Here is a 17,033-nt window from a genome sequence, read left to right as displayed (position 1 = left end):
CATACATACATACACACACAGTTCATAGTACAAAAAATACAGTTCAAATAATTATCCTACCCACACTGCAAATTAGGGATGCCAAACGACTCATATTTGGTCAATCGACGTGTCGAGGCCGAAAATCGACGTGTCGATCGATTTTTTTCCTATTTTGTTTTATTTTTTTATTTTTGTTGTTGCTGCGCAGCAGTTGAGGAGAACGCAACTATGCATTCCTTTAAGCAACAACTTCTGCAGCTGCATCCATATGTTTAGAATTTGCATCAATGATCAAAGCCCAATAATAAAAAATAAACTTTATTTTGTAAACAACGACACTGAAGGAGCAGCGGCGCTATCGGCTGCTATGCTATCAGCTAGTCCCAACTCTCAAGTGTATGCAGCAGCCTGTCACAAGTCCCGTAATGAACTGATACGGGACGCACGTTGTTCCGTATTTTAATGTCGGGTCGGGGAATAAATACAGTATGAATGACGGCGGGATTTATTTGACAACACTGTCCTGCTTTCTTCACGAGAAGAGAAGAGCGCTCACAGCTCAGAACTGGCTGTCAGTTCACTTTATGGCATGAGTGAGAGTTGCCAATTTGTGAGAGAAATAAGCATTCAGGTCTATGAAAACAAACCAAAAAGAAGCAACTAATGGGCTATTTGAAAATAGCCGATCTACAAGCTCACAACGCGTTGCGTTTTCAAAACAATCATGGGATTAAATTATTATTTTCTTTTATAAAATGTGGAATATTCTTTGAAACATTTTACCAACAACACAAATCTGTATGGGGGTTCCTGGTACAAAATATGTCTAGATCTAGGTTGTAGTTGGACAAATACATTAATCTGGAGGTCCTTAAAAACAAGCCCCCAAAAAAACGCAACCTGCAAATTGTAGTTCCAGGCTGCAACTACCATTTTTTACAAACAATTTTACAGAAAAATAATCCCAAAATCGCTTATAATAAAACGGCATGGCAACACTGTCTTTGAGCGTGAGCAATGAGATGCGAACCTGGGGTCTGGGAGGCTCAGAGCTGCAGCCATTGGCTCATGATACGAGCACACGACCAATGGGACAGAGCATTCAGTGTTGCTAAGATACCCTCCCCCTTCACCCCACACCCTTGGACGATGGGGTCTAGCCGCAGGCTCTAACTGCAGCCAGGGCATGCATGTGAGGAGCGGCGCTGACAGGCGCAGCACAGACAAACACGTACCTCTCCCATTTGGAAAACATTTGAAACAGTAAAGTTTATAACGTTTTATAATAAGCCATTACAAAAAAGAATAAAAACGATTTTTCGACTCATACGTTTTTGAGTCGCGGAAGGCATGAGTCGAAAATCGAGTCGATTTTCAAATTTATATCTGACAGACAGGGAGCTGTTTTTACAAGAGAACTTAAAGGTCTCACCTGTCTTCTTCAGGCTCTCCACCACCTCAGCCAACATGGTGTTTCTCTTCAGAACAGGTCTTGGGATGAAGGTTTGTCTGCATTGAGGACAGCTGGACCTCCCTCTCTGATCGTCCTGGTTCCAGTATCCCTCGATACACGTCCTGCAGTAGCTGTGTCCACAGGGAACAGTCACTGGAGCCTTCAGTAGATCCAGACAGATAGAACAACACAACTGTTCATGATCCAGTTGAACTCCCTGCTGCGCCATTTTAGTATGACTGACTACCTGACAGACAAGTTTAGTTTGGTTGCATTTTCTCAGAAATCACATGACATGGGAGGTTCATCCCGGTTGTGTGTGTGTCAGTGGAGCCTGCCTGTAAAATGACATGGGGGGTCCTTTTTGTGGGCGTGGCCAAAGTGGGCGTTACCAAAAGGTGGGCGTGGCCATGACCGCCAGAAGTCTGTCAGATTTTGACAGCTTCAAATTAGTGTTAAAAATAATATAACGCAATTGACTCCAGTCCTCTCTGTTTAATTAACTACAGTAAGCACTTGTGTTATTTGTAATGTGTTCTTAGAAGACAATTGTAAACAGCTCCCTGGATAAATTGTAAAAGTATACTGTACCAATTTTATAATCATTTATAACCTGTTAATAAAAATGCATGACAAAAATAAAGTATAGTTTATTTGAGCTTGTTTCTAAAGTGTAGTTGTTTATGGAGAGTAGGTAACCAAGTGATTAGATGTAAAATTGTGTATATGTAACTATAAAGTGCTATGACTACATAAAAGTGTGTGTGTGTGTGTGTGTGTGTGTGTGTGTGTGTGTGTGTGTGTGTGTGTGTGTGTGTGTGTGTGTGTGTGTGTGTGTGTGTGTGTGTGTGTGTGTGTGTGTGGTATGTGGGTGTGTTGGTGCTGATAACAAAGGGCTTGGCAGGAATCTGCTGCAGGCACTCTGCTGAGGTTACAGGTTCCACTCAGGGCCTGTACAGACGAGGACGATTTCGGTGTTTCTGGGGCAAGTAATTAGCCGATCTGCCCTTTTTGTCACACGGAGACGGCGTTTTGGGGGACTTTAACGGCTAATTTTGAAACTACCTTCCAGAGTGGGAAAGTTTGGAGACGCGACTTTCTCGTCTCCGTGTGTATAGCAAATGCCGCCTAATTTGCTGAAACGGTGATGTCATAGTCCCCTCTCCCCCTCCAAACTAACCAGTGTTAATGGTTTATTTCACCATAACCACTTACATATAAGTATCACAGCTATTTTATATTTGCACATAATGTCTATAAATCTCTTCTCCAAAAATAGCCGATCTGCAGCCCGCACACACGCAAACAGTTGCTGAGATTGAGCAGGCATGCACGAGAGAGGAGTTGTGTGTGAGGAGCTGATCACAGATAGAGGGAAAGTGTTATATTTGGCCTATTATTTATGCTATATATTATTGACCGCGTCTGTGTCAGTCTCACAGTCACAGAGAGAGAGAGAGAGAGAGAGAGAGAGAGAGAGATGCTGCGTGTTAAAAAATAGGCAATGATTAGCGCTGTGCTGCCAGCAGGTGTAAATTGTAATCAATCTAAACAAGCAATTATCTGACATTCAGAGGTGTTGCGCACCAGCGAATATATATATTTCAATGATTCAATCTCCAAAGTCAAACTCATAAATTCACAATGTACCATGCCGCTCCTCGTTGTAAGCTGTGTATGATGATCTGAGCGAGAGAAGGGGTGCGCACGCTCTCTCTCTCTCTCTCTCTCTCTCTCACACTCTCTCTCTCTCTCTCTCTCTCTCACACTTACTTTGTGCTTGCTGCTGTTTTCAGAAGAATTAATCCAAGGTTTGTCATATATTATGGTTTAGTAGGCATACACTTTAGCTGGTCAGTCAGTGTGTGCAGACTCAGAGAGAGAAGCAGCACTGCTCTGCTCATTAAATTGATATGACCTAGATATGTCATATGCGCATCTGATCAAGATAATTAGTTATTTGGCAACACCTGTGTGAAATACCAACGCTTTCATATAGCCTACTTTTAGAATAAGCTTTTTCTTTTTTTTGGTGGCCATCTACAGGCTGTAGATGTGTACTGCATCTTTATCTTGAAAACGGAGCAGTTTACCGGTCTTGTGTGTACAGCAAACATAATTAACATAACCGCAATGTAGACGCAGTAAATAATTATATCGTTCCCAAACTTAGGCGGGGAACAGCCCGCGACGTCCTCGTGTACCCAGCCTCTCAATTTCCTTGTGTACAGCACAAACATGAGATACAAACAAATGGTTCAACTTTATATTGAGCTTGTGTTCAGGTAGATTATTATAAAAATACTATTATATTATACACTCAGGTGAGGTTCAAGGACATGAGCAGAACATCTGAGATCTAAACACAAAGACATTTTGATGAATTGAACATGGTGGACCCTATTGGAAACAAGTGTAATGCTTAATTGGGTCGTCCACTCACAGTTAACAGCCTTTGTATTGAGTTTGTGCTTGAAATGTACTGTAATTCTGCAAACTGTTAATAAATATTTCAATCAATCAATCAAAGAGAAAAGATTAGATTTAGAGTCGATAGATTTATCTCTGTCTTCATCTTGACCAGTGGCACTGTGCACTACCGACAGGCTCTACCTGTATGTCTGCATATTTGGTGTGTGTGTGTGTGTGTGTGTGTGTGTGTGTGTGTGTGTGTGTGTGTGTGTGTGTGTGTGTGTGTGTGTGTGTGTGTGTGTGTGTGTGTGAGTGTGAGTGTGAGAGAGGAGATTTGTCTTACTAATTGTCTCCACCAGGCCGAAGGCATGGGGAGAGAGTATGTTTTGCACACCGTCCGTCCGTCCGTCCGTCCGTCTGTTAACAGCTAATCTCCAAACTTACACTCCCTGGATGCCAACGATGAACCTCTGCCCCAAACGGCCTGTTATAGCACCCCCAGAAGGCTTTTTAATATTACTACAGATTCTGTCCAAAAATCCTGCAAATCGTTACACCCTACCTCTATAGAGCGTCGCAGTCCCGCCCCCTACCATGGACCAGGAAATGATTCTCCGTTCATTTTCCTCATAGACATTTCAGAAAGTATTTATTTAAAGACGTTTACGCCGCGGACAAAGCCAACTCGAGTCGTGACAAATCATGACAACAAACTAAAAAATTAGAAAGAAGAAAAAAACGGCAGGTTACAACACTTTTTTTGTTGTTTTTCTTCTTTGTAATTATTTGTTTGGTCCAAAATATTGTTTGTGTTGTCATGAGTTGTGAAATGAAATGAAATGAAATGAAATGAAATGAAATCTATATTTACCCAGGGTATCTGGGCTAAGCTCAAGAACTTGTTTCCAGCCAGGCCCTGCTCATAGAACACATTTCATCGTAGTGGTTCAATGCCTTGTTCAAGGGCACTTCAGCGGTGGTAATTTTAACGTGTCGGACGGCTGATTCGAACTGGGAACCTTCCGGTATCAAGACCGCGCCGCTATCCGTTCGGCCACCGCCGAGCTGGCTTGAGCTGGCTTTGTCCGTGGCGTAACCGTCTTTAAATAAATACTTTTCAAAATGTCTATGGGGAAAATGCATTGGGATTAATTTCCTGGTCCATGGTAGGGGGAGGGACTGCGACGCTCTATAGACGCCTTATCAGACGACGTCACACTGATAAGAAACAGCATGCGAGCGCATAAAGGCAGCAGAAGAACACCACCTCTCATAAGATGCAATGGAAAAGTTCTAACTGCACTCACGTGTAAAAAAAATGCCCCATAGTCCGGGAGCCGTGGGGCTGAACGTGGTTTCGTCAGATAAAGTTCTTTTCTCAACTGATTCTTGTAGCTTGGGGTCACCTCTCACGAATTCAAGAGGGTGCCCAGTGATGTCCCTTGGGAAAATTTAGTTATTAACCCCTTAATGCCTGAAATACTAACAAATCCCTGAATATAAAGTTGTATGGTATTTCATGCGAATTACTTGGTCTAAATACATCAAATTTGCTTTCTACATGCGTTTGTGGATGTGGATAGGCACAATGTAGTAGATTTATGATGAATGCATTATTAATTAATGCATATTAACCCCTTCATGCCTCAAACCCCCAAATCCCATAAAATATATTGTTTAAATGCATCAAATTAGCTTTCTAGAGTGTTTATCCGCATGAATGTGGATATGTACAATATATTTGATTTCAGAATAGGGCATTTTTAGATATTAACCCCATCATGCTTAACACAGCAAAAGCCCATAAAATAGGCCTACAATAATGAATGCAAAAGCAACAAATTTGCATTCCAAAATAAATGCTTATTTGGAAGTGGTCATGTCCACCACACCTCCTTTCCTATGAATTAACTCGATCACTTATTACTTTATTACTTTTATTACTTTATTACACTTATTACTGCAGGTCTTTAGGTAGATTGGTAGGGCTCAGTGGCCTGATAGATCTGTCTTTTTCCATCCAAACTACTCTCGTCTCATGCTGGTGTAAGATGCCCATCAACATTTTGCCACAAAGATGTTTAAAAGTGGGGGATCTATACATTCTCAATTAATCTGTTGATGGTAGTGCAGCTGGTTTGAAGAACATGCATGACCTTTCCCATTATTTTCTCCCAGACTAGTATTCTAGTTTCCTCCATAGTTTCCTTAACTGAACAGTACCTGCAGGTCCAGATGGCACTTGCTGGAATGCCTATAGCACAAGATGAGGAGTGTGGAAATCAGACCTCAAAAGGCGGCTGTTTGTAGCTACAGTGATTGGAGGAGATATATCATGATAGGACATGGTATTTCTAGCTGACCCCCGTCTCCCTGGCATCTCTGCTGACTGACCTGATCATGACCATGATGTAATCACAGACTTCACAGTAGACCTATATCTCGAAGATTAGGTAGACATCACTGTCAGACAGGTATGTGGTTGACATCAGCTGGATGGTCCAAAGGTCTGATACATCACTAGGTGCGTTTCCATAAAGCCGTTTCTTTGCGCATTAAGGCTCTTGCGCAAAATCTCCTGGATGGAAACACATCAACATGCGAATAAGTCTCCATTTTTCGCAAAAACACTTTTTCGCTTGGAGGTTGCGGATTTAGGCTTTTTCGAAAAAAGGGAAATGCGCAAATAGTGTATGGAAACACTTGCGGAAAAGGTTTTTAATTAGAAAGCATTGAACTCGCATTATATCGCTTTTTAACAGTTGGGAAATAAAATAAAACAACGATGGGGAGGCAGTGGAGTGAACGGTGCAGTGGAGTGAACCTAAACGTGTAGGCTATAGGCTATATAGCCGATGAAACAAGTTATTCACAACTGTTTGCAGCTGCAATCAATCAATTTACAGTATAAACGACCAGTATGCTCCAATCGAGTCCCGTGACATATAGGCTACATGTGCCCCGAAAATATTAAGACAAGCATTACACAACAAATCGTTCTTTGTACGTTCTTTGACTGTAGGTGTCGTCAATACTGTGAAAGCAGCAGACGGTCGGTCAGCCGCTGACCAGGGATCAGATTACAGCGCAGTATATGGGGTCCCGTCCGTTAAACTGAGATACAGCATACAGCATACATACAGCGCATCAAATCAATGGTGTGAACATCGATTAGGACTACTTTACAATTTACATGAGCCTCACTTTACTGGCAAAACAGTGCAACCTACTGCACATTTCATGAACTTATTGCATATGCGCATTTTATCAGTTTAATGGAAACACCGACAATTCGCTTTTCTTTTTTCGACTTAATGAACATACGCTTCCTTTTTTCGCAAAGGCTTAATGGAACCGCACCTAATGACAGTGACATCTGCATCAGCAGCATTCCTCCCGAAGTGACGTCTTCAATGTGGACGTGGCTTTCTGAATTAGATCAATCACTTCTTTTCAATGTATTTAAAGAATCGATTTTCACTCATCTTCTAACACCGTGCTCATGCTTCTAATGAGAGACCCCCATGCTTCTAATGAGAGCCCCTTGATGCATCTCAAGGGGCTTATCCTTTCAATAAAGGTATAAACATTTGCATTCCATCCTCTGTGAACATGGCAGTTAAGACTGGTGCCAGCTCATAGGCAAGGGCGTCCTCCACATGAACATCACAGTCACTAGACAGGAGTACGATGACCATTGAATAGATATAATTTAGGTCATACACTTTGGAGTGTATCATTTTAATTGGATTTGGCTGTTGTTGCCACCATCTTCAACCTGAAAAGAAATATGCTACAGTTTCACTAATACAGATGGTAGAAAGCAGATTTGATACATTTGACTTGATTATTGTGCATACAATCTCATTCTCAAAAGATATATTTTATGGCATGTTGGGGTTTCCAGGCATGAAGGGGTTAATAATATGCATTAATAAATAATGCATTAATCATACATTTTATACATTTATACAATGTGGATTGCATATCCACATTCATAAACACTGTAGAATTCAAAGTTGATGCATTTAGACCAAGTATGTTGCATGAAATACCAAAAAACTCTATTTTGGGTGGATTCTTTTGTGTTTCGGGCATTAAGGGGCTAATAACAAAAAATGCCCAAGGGATATCACTGGGCACCCTCTTGAATTATTAAGAGGTGACCCCAAGCTACAAGAATCAGTTGACAAAAAAACTTTATCTGAAGAAACCACGTTCAGCCAAAAATCACCCTTCGGTTCCCGGACTACCATCAAACTTTCAGATGCTGTTTTTCTCCCAGTGTGAAGGAAGAATGATTAGGATTTGTATTGTGATCTCTCGCCCTTGAAATATATAATCCTTGGTTTCTGTTGTGTTTGAACAATAATATCAATTCAAAACAGTTGTCCTCAAAACCACCAGTCGCTGTCATAAGAACGGGAGGTGCGCTCATGATCACGGCAGCAGAGCCTATTTGTCCACGGCTGCACGCTCACCTGCAGCCCATCAAGTATCATTTATGCTTCGTCCCGCAATGGTGTCACGCACGCAGACCTCTATACGCTCACAACAGTCGCATCTGCGATGCGATGTGAGCTTGTATATCAGCTGTTCTCTGTGCGCAATACTGTTGGGCTTTGTAGTATAAATGTCTCACTAGCACCTCACTAGCCAACTCACAAGAGGAGGTTGAATGGACTGAAACCAGCGCTCCCCAAAACAACAGGTTTGGAGATCTGTTGGGAATTGATTACATGAAACAGTCACCCGTGCGCCCAGTCCCAATGTTTGTAAACAAATAATTGGTCTATAGTCATGTGTTCAAGATGGATCTGTCCAATATTTCATATTCCATCCTAATTGGCTAACATTGGCTTTCAAAATTTGCAGGATTGGCCCGTTTTGAACAAAAAGCCTCAAATCATGAACGCAGCGTGCAATTCAAATGAAATCTTTCACAGACTTTCCTACTAGGCTGAGGAATATAACCCACCCTTTTCACATTGGCCTGTTATAGCACAACACATTCTTGGAACAAAATGCCTCAAATCATCCAATTGCCATCCAAGGCGTAAGAAGAAATGGCACCCTTTTCACATTGGCCTATTATAGCGCCACCAGGAGGCCACAACCTGACCTGCCCTGGTGGAGACCTGTCCTATTATAGCGCCACCAGGAGGCCACAACCTGACCTGCCCTGGTGGAGACCTGTCCTATTATAGCGCCACCAGGAGGCCACAACCTGACCTGCCCTGGTGGAGACCTGTCCTATTATAGCGCCACCAGGAGGCCACAACCTGACCTGCCCTGGTGGAGACCTGTCCTATTATAGCGCCACCAGGAGGCCACAACCTGACCTGCCCTGGTGGAGACCTGTGCCCCGAGGGGCACTTTATCTAGTTTCTTATGCACTGTAATGCAGATCAAAGTGTGGGTCCATGACATTCAAAAGGTTGATAATCACTGCCCTAACCTTAGATCATTGACTGAGTAAAGGTTGATAATCACTGCCCTAACCTTAGATCATTGACTGAGTAAAGGTTGATAATCACTGCCCTAACCTTAGATCATTGACTGAGTAAAGGTTGATAATCAGCCCTAACCTTAGATCATTGACTGAGTAAAGGTTGATAATCACTGCCCTAACCTTAGATCATTGACTGAGTAAAGGTTGATAATCACTGCCCTAACCTTAGATCATTGACTGAGTAAAGGTTGATAATCAGCCCTAACCGTAGATCATTGACTGAGTAAAGGTTGATAATCAGCCCTAACCTTAGATCATTGACTGAGTAAAGGTTGATAATCACTGCCCTAACCTTAGATCATTGACTGAGTAAGTGCACATTTAGACTCCAACATTTGTACCTTTTTGAGTGGTGTAAACCACTCCTACAACTGTCTTTTTTGTGCAGAAAAAATGAGCATGGTTGCTATGTTCACCCTGTTCACCCGGGTGTGATTTCATTACGTCAGACATGATTTCATTACGTCAGACAGGCTATATGAGACCTTACACCACTCAGTTCACACGGGTGTGATTTTTTTTTTTGTTCACTGTTTTGATTTTTTTTTGTTTTCAAATAAATTAAGAATGTGCAACATTGTATCTTATATTTCTGTCCTCTGGGACTGTGGTTCTCAAAGTGGGGTCCGGGGACCCCCCAAGGGTCTATGGGGAGGTTCCAGGGGGTCCCCAGCCCTACATTATTGATAGACCCTTACAGGTCTGTAACTCTGAGTGTAACACATGGAACCAAATGGACCCTTACAGGTCTGTAACTCTGAGAGTGTAACACATGGAACCAAATGGACCCTTACAGGTCTGTAACTCTGAGAGTGTAACACATGGAACCAAATGGACCCTTACAGGACTGTATCTCTGAGAGTGTAACACATGGAACCAAATGGACCCTTACAGGACTGTATCTCTGAGAGTGTAACACATGGAACCAAATGGACCCTTACAGGACTGTACCACTGAGAGTGTAACACATGGAACCAAATGCACCCTTACAGGACTGTAACTCTTGAAATTAAAGTTTGTTGAGAATCCCTGGTTGACTTTTTAAAGTTTGAGCTATAAACACGTTGCAGTTCACTGTGTTGACAGCAGGTGTCAGTATAAACACACAATACAAGCAGCAGGGCTCTACAGCTAAACTGGCTTCATTCTCTTGTTTAGACTTCTTTAGTGGCGCGCGCGCACACACACACACACACACACACACACACACACACACACACACACACACACACACACACACACACACACACACACACACACACACACACACACACACACACACACACACACACACACACACACACACACACACAAATTGAACATTTAACTAGAGATTAAAAGTTGCTGAGTCATCCTGTTACAATAGAAGAACAAAGCACTGTTTGATTTGTTCATCTTTAATGTCACTTTGTCATTTTATTAAAGTATACGTGCACATTATTTTAATACTTAAAAGTACCAATACTTCAATATAGATCATACTCTGTTACAAAATGTACAAATGTACTTCCACAAGTACTAAAGTATTGACATCAAAATGTACTCAAAGTACGGAAAGTAAAAGTACTCACAATGTCCTGTTTCAACGTTTCAAAATGTGACAAAAAATGTTTCTTTAAAAAAGCCACGTCTGACCTGACAGGTTTAGGAGGAGCTTCTGGAGTCACACAAGTATAGAAGTGTAATAACAATTAAGGGTCATTTTAATCATTTCATTTCAATAATTTTATTGCTGGAATCTTTCAGTCTATTGACCTTTGACCTTCTTCAGGCAGAATCAAACGCAGGACAGGATATAATTATGTTCATCACTTGATTGAAGGAATGTCCACACCTGTGTCAAAACAGGTCATTGAGAATGATAGCTCATGGGAGTTGTAGTCCTATCAGTGAACTACAAGTGTCCACTGAGACAGGAGAAAACATCAGGAAAACATTATTACATTTTATTTACAAACGGAGAAGAAAAAACAAACAATAAACAAAAGACCAAATGCAATCTAATGCAAACATCAGGCACACAGCCATCATAAAGCACAGAGCAGATAGAATATTTAACATCAGGCACACAGCCATCATAAAGCACAGAGCAGATATAATATTTAACATCAGGCACACAGCCATCATAAAGCACAGAGCAGATAGAATATTTAACATCAGGCACACAGCCATCATAAAGCACAGAGCAGATAGAATATTTTTATATTTTAATTCAACACTCATGTTAAAATCCTCATTAAGGCTTTCTAAGGCAGTGGTTCCCAAAGTGGGGTCCGGGGACCCCCAGGGGTCCTTGAGGGAGTTCCAGGGGGTCCCCAGCTAAATGATAGTTTGGAACCAAATGGACCCTGATGGGTCTGTAACTCTGAGAGTGTACAAATGGAACCAAATGGACTCTTGGTCTGTAACTCTGAGAGTCCGCGCTATGAGCTTGTAGATCTGCTATTTTTCAAGTATAACATAATGCTTAAAACACCAAAATGGGTTCCCCCCCAAGAAACAGGAGCAGATTGTGAAAATAGCAGATCTACAAGCACAACTCCTCGCGTTCTCCAGATCTAATATATACACACACTGTCTATTATACATGTTCGTCGACTTTTCACTGAGGAAAACTAGATAAAAACTAAGCAATAATGACTAAAACTAAGACTAAATATGTCTTCTCAACAGATAAAAACTAGACTAAAATGTTAGGAAGAGACTAGTGGAACTAAAAGATATAAGTTATGCTTGGTTTCAACCGTTTCATACTGAAAATAGCAGATCTACAAGCTCATGCTATGAGCTGTTTTTGGGGTCCTTGACAAGAAATGTTGAGAACCACTGATATAGAAACATGAGGTTTTTCCAGAAAAAAAAGACATTTTAAAGAGACATTTTTTAAATAGTCAGGCCTAAATGGGTTAATGGGTTAAATTAGATTATTAACCCCTTCAAGCCCCTATATACTTCATCATACGACGCATTGGAAAAAATAGCTGATCTACAAGCTCACAGAGCAGGCTGAGAAGAAAAACTATACAATAATGAAGAAACGATTCTGATCTGATGACACGAGAGACAAAACAACAGTGTGATCTAGTTGAGCTCACACAACAACTCAGCAGTGGATTTAGAGAAAAGAGGAAGCCTAAATCCAACATGGAGGTTGTGTGTGAACGTGGCGTGGACTGTGTGAAGGACAGTCATGGTGTCGTCAGACACACCGTAGAAGGACAGAGTACCTGCACTGTGGTCCATGTACACTCCTACTCTGGAGGACACACGGCCTGGGATGGGAGTTTTAATGTTTCTGTGTCTGAAACTATAACCTCGTTTTGTACACACTAAAGACCACGATTTATCATTGGATCCAAATTTACCCCACCCATGTCTGCGATGTGAGACTGCTATGCGATGTGAGACTGCTATACCACAGTGTCCACTCCACTCTACCTCAGAGTACCAGCGTCCACTCAGAGCCTCTCTACTCAGAACCTGCTGCCAGTAAGTGAATCTCTCTGGGTGATCAGGTAGTGATTGTGATTTGTCTCTCACTGTTACTTTTCTGTTCCCTTTAGACAGAGACAGGTGTTCTTCAGCTGTGTTTGGATCCAGTGTGATCGGACGTGAATACTTTAAGAACTCAGCTCTGGTCTTGGGTTCTGCGTGGTCTGCGTCGTGCAATAAACTGTCCCTGAGTGAAACATCCACTCTGTTCACTGCCTCTGAGACGTTTGTCCCTTCCTCTGTGAGAATGTCCTCCAGTCTGTCCCTCATCTTGGACACGGCCACAGTCACATCTTCAAAGTGTCTCAGAGGACGGACATGGCTGCTGACTGGGTGTGTAGATTCACTGGTGGTTGAGAGGGAGGAGGTGTAACGCTGTAGAAAACGGATGTGATCCTCTGTGAGTGAGAGCTGCTCCAGCTCAGCATGTCTCCTCCTCAGTTCAGTGACCTCCTGCTCCGCACGCCTCCTCAGTTCTTCAGCACGACTCACTTGACGTTCCTGCTGGTCTCGGATCAGCTGCCTCACCTCAGATCGTCTTCTCTCCATGGAAGAGATGAGCTCAGTAAAGATGGTGTTGCTGTCCTCCACTGCTCTGTCGGCATGGTGCTTGATGGACTCCACCTCCTGGTGAAGCCCCTTCACGTCTTTCTCTCTCTCCTGGATTCTCTGCTGGATGTTCTGCTGACTCCTGTCGACCTCTTTCTGTCTCTCGGCCCGTTCTGCTGCGGCCGAGGTCGTATCGTGACCTTTGTGTTCGTCCATGAAGCACAGAGAGCAGATACACTGCTGATCGGTGCGACAGAAAAGCTTCCTCACCTCGTTGTGACGAGAGCAGATGTTCTCCTGAAGCTCTCCGGAGGCTTGGACCAGCTGGTGTCTATTAAAGGCAGGAGACTGATAGTGAGGCTGGAGGTGAGTGTCACAGTAAGAGACCAGACACTGAAGACAAGTCTTCACAGCTTTCAGTCTCCTCCCAGTGCAGAAATCACAGGCCACATCTCCAGGTCCAGCGTAGCAGTGATCAGGAGGAGCAGCTTGGAGTCCTGTTGATATATTGATACAGCATTTATTTATTAATATGATAAAAATATATATATTTCATTTTTCTATGTGCCTGTACCCTCAAATGAATACAAACAACTAAATTATGACTGTGTAGCCATCATAAAGCACAGAGCAACTGTGTCAAAAGTAATAAACACTATACTATAAAAAATGGTCAATCATTGACCAAATCCTCAGTGAGGATGCAGAGAGACATGCAGAGCTGGAAATGAACTAAGTACATTTACTAAAGTACTGTAAATGTACTTAAGTACTGTAACAATCCTAATTACTTTAGTTACTTTGTAGATTTTGATTATTATTACAAAACATACATTAACGTTGTATTCCTGAGACTGTCGTAGTTGCGTGGGCGTGGCCTGTCACAACTATTACATCATCTCCTAATCGCAATCATTTCAGATATAATCACAATTATTTTTGCATAATCGTCAAAATGTCATACATTTTCAAACATTTTTTTTTTTAAATAGCAGAAATAAATAGCAGATCTACAAGCTTACAACACCCTATTTTGTACATTTTTTGGAAAGGAAAAAGTATTAAAAGTGATTAAATGTATCAGTGATTTCAGTGATTATTTAAGTTATTTGTCATAATATCTGCTCTGTGCAATTTGTGATAGTCTAAAAGGCAAACAGAAATACAAACTGCAATGTAAGTTCAATGAAAAAAACCAACAATAATTAAATCCTTAACCCATTCTGGACGGGAACCCCTTTTGCTATTTTAACTAAGCATTATGTTATACTTTAGCTATTGAAAAATAGCAGATCTACAAGCTCATAGCGCGCCACCGAGTGGCGCGCTATGAGCTTGTAGGTCTGCTATTTTTTGAAAAATCTGTCTTTTTCATTAGACTTTTTTAAAATGTCGACGTCAAGCCTAAATGGATTAATTATTACTGCAATTATTTGTGTGACAATTAACCGTCACCTTAAATTAGTAATGGTGACAGCCGTACACATGGTGTGTTTATTGTTTAGTTAAATTAGTCATGGTGACAGCCGTTTCTACTCCATATAGTTGACATGGCTGGCCTTGGAACTCCATATATGGACTTGACACTTTATTATACAGTCCTGATTGGCCAATGCTATTGGAGAAGAGTGACAAGCTGTAGATTTACTTAAGTAAATGTACTTAGTTACTTTCCACCACTGTACATTTTTGTCGACGTTTCATGTCTTTATCGGTTCAGTAAATTTATATCTGACAGACAGGGAGGGTGTACAAGAGAACTTAAAGGTCTCACCTGTCTTCTTCAGGCTCTCCACCACCTCAGCCCACCTCAGACCTGTTCTCTTCAGAACAGGTCTTGGGATGAAGGTTTGTCTGCATTGACAGCTGGACCTCCCTCTCTGATCGTCCTGGTTCCAGTATCCCTCGATACACGTCACTGGAGCCTTCAGTAGATCCAGACAGATAGAACAACACAACTGTCCATGATCCAGTTGAACTCCCTGCTGCGCCATTTTAGTATGACTGACTGACTGACGGCCTGACAGACAAGTTTAGTTTGGTTGCATTTTCTCAGAAATCACATGACATGGGAGGTTCATCCCGGTTGTGTGTGTGTCAGTGGAGCCTGCCTGTAAAATGACATGGGGGGGGGGGGGGGGGGTCCTTTTTGTGGGCGTGGCCAAAAGTGGGCGTTACCAAAAGGTGGGCGTGGCCATGACCGCCAGAAGTCTGTCAGATTTTGACAGCTTCAAATTAGTGTTAAAAATAATATAACCCAATTGACTCCAGTCCTCTCTGTTTAATTAACTACAGTAAGCACTTGTGTTATTTGTAATGTGTTCTTAGAAGACAATTGTAAACAGCTCCCTGGATAAATTGTAAAAGTATACTGTACCAATTTTATAATCATTTATAACCTGTTAATAAAAATGCATGACACTGATGAACTTTACATTGACAATTGACATGATATACCTTCACATTGAATTCAGAGGTGGAGTCTGAAACTTCACAGAGATTGAAAAAACACATGGTAAACAAGTTTTCTCACAAAAGGTTTCTTGAGACAAAAGAATGCTTAAGTGTCTCCAAACACCTCAGCAAGCCTCAAACAGATTGAGAACAATGCAAGGTACTCAGGCTGAGTGATCGCTCTGAGTCTAGACCGACCGTCTCCTAGCTCACTAACCATCACATTAGCACAATGACCAAATGTATCTAGTCTAATTATTGCAAATATAGCATTATGGCTTATATTGATGAAATGTGGTTCCATCAGATACGACATCTGCTCTGTGCAATTTGTGATAGTCTAAAAGGCAAACAGAAATACAAACTGCAATGTAAGTTCAATGAAAAAAACAACAATAATTAAATCCTTAACCCATTCTGGACGGGAACCCCTTTTGCTATTTTAACTAAGCATTATGTTATACTTTAGCTATTGAAAAATAGCAGATCTACAAGCTCATAGCGCGCCACCGAGTGGCGCGCTATGAGCTTGTAGGTCTGCTATTTTTGAAAAATCAGTCTTTTTCATTAGTCCTGAATATAAAGTTGTATGGTATTTCATGCGAATTACTTGGTCTAAATACATCAAATTTGCTTTCTACATGCGTTTGTGGATGTGGATAGGCACAATGTAGTAGATTTATGATGAATGCATTATTAATTAATGCATATTAACCCCTTCATGCCTCAAACCCCCAAATCCCATAAAATATATTGTTTAAATGCATCAAATTAGCTTTCTAGAGTGTTTATCCGCATGAATGTGGATATGTACAATATATTTGATTTCAGAATAGGGCATTTTTAGATATTAACCCCATCATGCTTAACACAGCAAAAGCCCATAAAATAGGCCTACAATAATGAATGCAAAAGCAACAAATTTGCATTCCAAAATAAATGCTTATTTGGAAGTGGTCATGTCCACCACACCTCCTTTCCTATGAATTAACTCGATCACTTATTACTTTATTACTTTTATTACTTTATTACACTTATTACTGCAGGTCTTTAGGTAGATTGGTAGGGCTCAGTGGCCTGATAGATCTGTCTTTTTCCATCCAAACTACTCTCGTCTCATACTGGTGTAAGATGCCCATCAACATTTTGCCACAAAGATGTTTAAAAGTGGGGGATCTA

General features: G+C 41.4%; 1 protein-coding gene and 1 long non-coding RNA gene across 2 annotated transcripts in view; both read right to left on the bottom strand.

Annotated features, from left to right (window-relative positions):
- Positions 1–17,033, bottom strand: part of LOC306922429 — a 154,345-nt gene that overhangs the window by 102,608 nt on the left and 34,704 nt on the right. The gene's annotated exons all lie outside the window — the stretch shown is intronic.
- LOC306922078 (tripartite motif-containing protein 16-like) lies at positions 12,079–15,394 on the bottom strand (the record flags this gene model as incomplete). The annotated part of the gene is made up of 2 exons (XM_079499467.1): positions 12,079–13,897; positions 15,175–15,394. The coding sequence occupies 2 exons, from the start codon at positions 15,392–15,394 to the stop codon at positions 12,441–12,443; spliced, it is 1,677 nt and encodes a 558-aa protein (XP_079355593.1). The 3' UTR covers positions 12,079–12,440.

Source organism: Electrona antarctica, assembly GCF_951216825.1.
Source record: "Electrona antarctica genome assembly, chromosome: 4".
Lineage (NCBI taxonomy): Eukaryota > Metazoa > Chordata > Actinopteri > Myctophiformes > Myctophidae > Electrona > Electrona antarctica.
The sequence above is the reverse complement of the archived record's forward strand: the minus strand, read 5'-3'. Positions and strand labels throughout refer to the sequence as shown.